This window comes from Notothenia coriiceps, unplaced genomic scaffold (genome assembly GCF_000735185.1).
Source record: "Notothenia coriiceps isolate Sejong01 unplaced genomic scaffold, NC01 NC01_scaffold00020311, whole genome shotgun sequence".
In the NCBI taxonomy this organism is placed as follows: domain Eukaryota; kingdom Metazoa; phylum Chordata; class Actinopteri; order Perciformes; family Nototheniidae; genus Notothenia; species Notothenia coriiceps.
Genome location: NW_011353012.1, coordinates 198,316 through 205,510, shown reverse-complemented (window position 1 = coordinate 205,510; position 7,195 = coordinate 198,316). Strand labels below are relative to the sequence as shown.

Here is a 7,195-nt window from a genome sequence, read left to right as displayed (position 1 = left end):
ACAGATATGTTCACTCTGCTTTTGATTGTAACAGTGATACGGTGTGTTGGGTTTAATTGTAGTGTGAAATTCTTCATAATTAAAGGGTAATTAATCTACACAAGGCGTAAACCACCAGATACCATGTAATGAAACCTGTCAGAGTGCATGGTCTCTGTCTCTTTAACTGTCTGTCCATTTAAAGATAAACATATTAAAACTCTATGACATGCTTCTTAAACACTTAATGCCATGCATGACCATTCAAGGGGATCCACATCGCAACATCACGCCAACAGCTTATTCATATTTTATTTTCGCACGACAGCAGACAGCTTAAGCAGAGGAAGTATTTGTACCACACTTGTAAAAATGTCAATGTGAAAACAAACAACAAAAACTATACAGGCAGAGAGGTAGTTTCATGAAAAGCAAATTTGTTCCTTAATACTTTGTCATTTATGGCCACTGTGAACATAACGTCATAAAAATAATTAGCTTATAGCCTGGAGTGTCAGCCCTTCTCAGTGCCATCTTGATTCTATGGTCCAGTCAGAGATCAGATCAGAGACTGTTGTAGTGATTTTGTCTGCCATAGTAAGAGGGTTAGACCCCATATATGGGGTCCAAAATAAATCTAAAGGATCATTTATTAATTTATCCCTAATGACTCTCTAATGATTCTGTTGTTAGTGAAATACTAGATATTAGAGTTTAAGTCTTTCAGGCTTCCAACAATATTCAAAATAAATAATTGACTAAATGTCACTGAGGTTAGGGCTTGTCAACATATTAAGCACATATGAGGAGGGGTCACAGGATCATATTCAGGTGAAGGGCTGGAAAACACTGCCCTGTGTGTGTATACAGGGTTATCAACCTCGGCTGAGTAGAAACCCCAGAACTGCAGGGGCCCATTGACCTCTATAAGCTTACTGTGCGCAAACTGATTTTTGACACATTGACATGCTAAAGGGCCTTAGTATTGGCTCAATCAACATATTTGGAAATAATAGTTTGACATTTTGAGAAATACGCTTCTCTCTTGGTTGAAATCAGAAATTAGCTTAGCATAAATAATTGTTTTTACCATTCATTTTCTCCATTAAAAAGCAAAAAAAGCATTTTATTATCCAAAATGTAATCTGAGGCTCCGCCTGGAAAAGGATCCCATGTGTCGAGTTCTAAATGATCTCAGTTTGGTGCTTATGTACTGTATGATGACAATGTTGAAATGATTAGGCCTTTGTTAGTTTAAATCAAATCTGTGGCCGACTGATACTGTGGCACAGACATTTATAATAACCTGCAAAGTGAATGGTAGCAGCTAAGGGGTGTTTAGGGGGGCTTTTGAGCTTGTTTTTGCCCTGCGGCCCCAGAGCAGCTAAATCCGGCCATGTGTGCATTTTCTTTTTGATGTATAAACAGCTTGATCAAGAATGAAACGCCTTTAAGCATTTAAGCACACTTCAGTATAGGATAAAAAAGAAAGGGGGAGCTCACTATTCAGACTGCTAAAGCCTGTAATGGGATCATACAGTAGCTTGTAGGAACACACAGCAGGGGGTTGAAGGAGTGCACTGTCATGACTGAATTACAACAGAACAATGAGACTTAATAGTGAGCAACAAGTGCTGGCTTCTTTTTTTAACGTTGATATTTTCTAGTCATTGTCACGGTGGTGCAGCAGTTCCCATCTAAAAGGATTTTGCCCACGACTTGCAGAGGATCTTCTGGAAGGCGCGTCTGAAGTCTCGGTTAAAGATGGTGTAAATAGCCGGGTTAAGGGAGCTGTTACAGTAGCCAATCCAGAAGAAAAATGTAAACAGGGGGTCGGGGATCTTACAGGAATCCCTGCACACACCGCGCAAGCTGTAACTGAAGAAAAAGGGGAACCAGCACACTACAAACACCCCCATGACCACCGCCAGGACAAATGTAAACCTCTTCTCCCTGGCCTGCGAGACCTTTTTCCTGGCAAAGGAGCTCCGGCGGCGCTTCCTCCTGGAGGTGAAGAGGTCCATGGATTTGTTGCTGACCCTGGCGATGCGACTGCACTGTTTGCTGATTTTCTTTTGGCTGGCCCTCTTGGCTTTCAGGGAGTCCTCCTGCTGCTGGGGCTTGTGACCTTTGCCCTCTGAGGAGGAACTCTCCTCCATGTCCCCATCCTCAGTATGTTGCATGATGGTGTCGGTGCGTTGGCTGGGCGTAGGCGGGCACTGACAGTGGCCGTTCTCCCTCTCGCCATGGTAAGGGGAGATGGCTTTGCTCAGTCCATTTTCAGTTTGTGTCTCTCCATCTGGCCTGGGGATTTTCCCAGACATGGTTCTGGTTCTGGTTTTGGCCACCTGGTATATCCTGATGTACACCAGCACCATGATTATGCACGGGGCGAAGAAGGACGCAATGCTGGAGGAGAGGATGTACCAAGTGTCATCATTGAGCTCGCACTGAGGCAGGGAGCTGAGGTCCTTGTTGCTGTCTATAGAGATGAGTGGCGGAGAGGAGATGAAAGCAGATATGAGCCACACGATGATGATGATGCACTTTATGCGTTTGGGAGTCCGCTTCAGGTTGTACTCTACAGCCTGCGTAACGGACCAGTAGCGGTCCAGGCTTATTGCGCACAGATGAACAATAGAAGAAGTGCAGAACAAAACATCCAAAGCCAGATAAATGCCGCACCAAACTTTTCCGAAATACCAGTAGCCCATAAGTTCGTTCGCCAGAGAAAACGGCATCACCAAAGTGGCGACAAGGATGTCCGCGGTGGCCAGAGACACCAGAAACAGGTTCTGTGGGGCTTTCAGCGCCCGGCTCGTCAGCACCGCAATAACCACCAGAATATTCCCAACCACGGTGAACAGAATGAGAAAACTCACAAGAGCCGCAATGCTGGCTATCGCTGCTAGAGAATATCCACTGTCCAGACTCCAGGAGGAATTCAGATGGATCACCGTGAACGCGTCCATTCCGCTGGCGTTAAACGAATCCATCGCGACTGTGCGCGCCTTATGTATATCCTGGAGTGGCTGAATATTTGCATGAATTCACATTCAGCCTTCTAACAATTGAGGAGTCCATCCAAAACGCGCAGTATCCAATTTACAAATCTGACGACATGGATACGCGCGCATAAAAAGATCCTTAACGTATTTAAGGGTTAAAAGCAGCCATATCTCAAAATCACTTACTTCAATTAAATAATAATCTCTCGTTCCCCCTTTCATAGTCTTCTCCCTGATGGTGAGGAGTTGAGTGCCGGCCAGCCGCAGCTCTCCTCCCTCAGCATGGTGCGCTCTCGCTCCTAATGATGCCCCATGTGTTGTTCTCATAAAACTCACCCACTGCTGCCCCGCCCCCGCCACACAGCATTATTTTTCATATTTTTGGGATATGATAAGGTTAGGGAACAGACTGAATTTTAGCTCAAATTATATCAATTTCTAATACATCCCAGTGTTTGGATGTAACCCTAAATCTTTCCAAAGGTAATAGCTTAATAAAACACCTTTTTTACTACTTTTCTTTACCTCAATTAAATAAAATCTTGAATACTGTACGATGCTTAACATTGCTGCATACAGGTTGTCAGGCTATTTGAGGTGAAACTCAGAAATATGTGCACAGAAACCTGAGAGACACGTGAAGGATGAGATCTTTGGAGTTTTGGCAGCAGTCTCGAGGGGAGAGAGTGAAGGAGGAGAGTCAGTGTGATTGGGGTGAGCTGAGGGAAGTTGGAGATGTGGGGTGTGTTGGGTTTTGGCGTTGAGCTCATCAGGGGAGAGGCGGGCTGCTCGTTCAGATGAACCGTAAGAAGATGGATTGATTTCTCTTGTTACACACCTTCACACGTCAACATGTTTAGGGTTATTTCTCATTACTCATGCTCCCACACACATATATCTAGACTTCCAACTCAAAACACTGTGTGTTTAATGTTTCTTTCAGTGCTTTTGTAAAAGCATATGTCCTTCAAGGGGTGGGGAGCTGATTTTAATGGACAGGGACAAACATTATGTGCATTATTTACCTGGTTTCTCCATCTTAAATATAGTTTTATCTCCTATAAAATAGTAAGTTATTGGGGAGGCTTTAAATAATCCTACTTTCCCACTTCCTGAGCTGTTCTCTATTCTGCACATTACAGCACAGTGCAACGCATGGTTCTGTGATGGAAGTCAAGTAGCTGCCTTTTAGTAGTCGAGAGCTAAAAATGTGGAGACCTCCTCACTCATAGTACATACTGTCTCATTTCAGCGATGTTTTATAACAGAAAATGTTATAACAATGTTTCACACAATATATATCAACCTGAGGAGAAAAGGCTGAAATAACAAGGGCCTGTGCATAAAGAGTCTTTGAATAACATAAAGTGTTATCCAATGGATGATCTTGTGTGATCCCTGCAAATCACAGGAAATAGCGATCGTAATTCAAAGATTGTTCCTCAAGGTTATCCACGATTCAATTGTGATTTCTTAGAGATATAATACCTTAAATGGCATCCAGGAAAGAAGTACATTCGGTTAGCCTTATAGGTTTTATGTGAGAAACATGACATGAAAAGTATAAAAACTGTAACACCGCTCACATTTTCTACATTCAATTATGAATCTCTTTGGAGAATAATCCAGTGTTAATATCCACATAATTAATCTGACAAAAGAAACACTGGCAGCAAACAATCATTTTATATTTGGGGTGGGTTTTTAGGCTACATATATATACTGCTGCTGGTTTATAAAGCATTGAATGGTTCAGGCCCAAAATACATTTCTGACCTCCTGCTAAATTATGAACCATCCAGATCTCTCAGGTCTTCTGGGATGGGTCTGCTTTTTGTCCCCAGAGCCAGAACTAAACATGGAGAAGTAGCGTTCAGTTATTATGCTCCAAATATCTGGAGCAAACTCCCAGAAACCAACTCTGACTACTTTTAAATTCAGGCTGAAGACTTTTCTTTTTGTCGCTGCTTTGAATTGAACAATTCACATCTTAAACGGCACTGTAACTTTTATTCATGTATTTTTTCTTTTAGGGTTTATTTTATTATGTTTGCTTTAAATGCCATTTTCTTAATGTCTTTCATTTTTGTAAAGCACTTTGAATTGCCTTGTGTTGAAAGGTGCTATATAAATACAATTGCCTTGCCTTACATATTATCATCTTTACAATATAATACATAATTTCACCCTAATAAAACTTAGGGCACTTCATAATTTAAATCAAGTCTGAGGCAGTGAAATACAGTCACATTAAACATAGAATAAAGTACCAACAAAAAAACAAACAGTTAAGTTTCTTTTCAAATCTTTGATTCACTCTCCTTTCTCAGCAGAATGCTTTAATAGTGTCATTTAAAAAAAGTGCTCTTTATTACTTAATGACCCTCATTCACAGAGCTTTAGATACCTTTGAGAATACTCAAAGGACTGATACAATGCTCAGCTTTCTGTCCTGATTGAATATCAGCTTGAAAGACTCAGTTCTGAGATTGAAAACCTTAAATGGTGCTTTGTCCCCGAGGCCTCATGAGAACTTCAAGGCTTAAAAGCAATTCATGACTTAATTATGTCTAGGTCATGTGTCTTGCATCATCCATATTGCTGTTATATTTTCTATTGTAAATCTCTTTAAATCTAAGGGCCTGTTTCTCTTGATGTCAGAGGTGTATCATTACAAGTAGGGTTAGTATTGACTCTTGGATACCATTGTGCAGCTTTAGTAAACAGTAACACTTCAGTATCTTTAGCAGTCTTTTGCAAAGCGAGGTGAAAGCATGAATCATTGTCTTACCTCATCCTGATAGCCTGCCGGGGGGTGGAACCAGTGACCTTTTGGTTGAGCTTGCCTCACTGCAGTATCTTCCATAACATCAGGTCCATGTTCCCTTCATCCATTCAGAGTTGCCATACTAGTACAACTATATATCTCAACCCCCTTATGTACATTATTGATTGGAAGCTCTTCTCAATATATCCAAATTCTTGTGGCTGACACAGGATTAAGATGAGCGCAATGTGCCATCACAGACAATTTCAATGTAGTTTAAAGAACTAATTGATGGGAAATGGTGTCTGCTTTTAGCCATAATTGCTAGTCTTATTCATCTTAAATGTCAGTGTGTGTCACCCCATTAGGAATTCCCTTTTTTTGTGTTTGTAATATATTTTAGAGGCTTTGTCCGTTGTATGTCGTTTCATCGGTGGATGTTCTGTGTCCTTTTTGGTTAACCTGTTTTGGATACTTCAGACAGAAATGTCTTTTGAACATGAGTAGAGGGCGAGATCAGATTGAATCAGGACGCATGCTGCCCACGTAGCATCTTAAAGCTACGGACACATCAAAGTCTGTTTACAGGCCCCTCTCTTCATGTGAAAACAGTTGTGTTAAGCCTTTTGTGGCTCCAGAGGGAATTGTGTGAAATGAACACATTAAATCCAGCTTTGTTGGCATCCATGTTTACTTTTTACTCTACAAAAAAGCTTAGTAGCGCCTCTTCAAGAGGAAAATATAACTTTGTAAAGACACAGAAGATGCAACAACATGACAGAGTGAAGACTACATCTCCTACACCATTTATCTTTAGAAACAAGATGACAGAATTACGAAGCAGTTTTAGAAACTTTAGAAACACATCATGACTCGTCATCTTGATCACCTTTACAGAAATATGATGCATCATCTTGCCCATGCTTGATGTAGGAAAAAGTGCTCCTTGCACAGAAGACAAGGTCTATAGTGGTAGGAGTGTCAAGTGGTGAGCAGCAGGTTGAGAAGAGCTGAGTAAACAAGCGCTCCCTGCAGAGCGCTGCAGAGGAGTGAGCGGCGTGTTGTTAACTGAACACAAAAGTATTTGTGAGGAACGACAAGGAACTGAGAGGTGGAGAGCGTCTGAGTGAGAGCTCAGCGTGAACCCCATTGTGGCCCGCTCATCACGGGGCATAAACCTGACAAGTAGGAATTCAGACATTTTCATTTCTCTACTTAATGTCAGTACATTGGTTTTATAATGTTAATGCGTCAACATCCTCCACGTAAGAGAAAGTGTTCTTTTAAACAGTTTCCAACGCCAGCATCTCAGATTTAAACAACCTCCTTAGATGGTCTCTTAAGTTTAGGATTTACACTGAACAAAAATATAAATCCAACATCCATCCATCCATTTGTTTTTGCTCCCATTTTTCATGAGATGAACTCAAAGATCTAAAAC

General features: G+C 41.3%; 1 protein-coding gene across 1 annotated transcript; it reads right to left on the bottom strand.

Moving 5' to 3' along the window:
* Positions 1 to 305: 305 nt before the first annotated feature.
* Positions 306 to 3,083, bottom strand: LOC104952645 (alpha-2 adrenergic receptor). Its single transcript, XM_010779499.1, has one exon. It carries the CDS (start codon positions 2,973 to 2,975, stop codon positions 1,677 to 1,679), a length of 1,299 nt encoding a protein of 432 aa, XP_010777801.1. The 5' UTR covers positions 2,976 to 3,083; the 3' UTR covers positions 306 to 1,676.
* Between the last annotated feature and the right edge of the window lie 4,112 nt (positions 3,084 to 7,195).

What these genes read in the sequence shown, in the direction of transcription:
- LOC104952645 (XM_010779499.1), bottom strand. Translation starts at nt 2,975, where the DNA reads ATGGATTCGTTTAACGCCAGCGGAATGGACGCGTTCACGGTGATCCAT.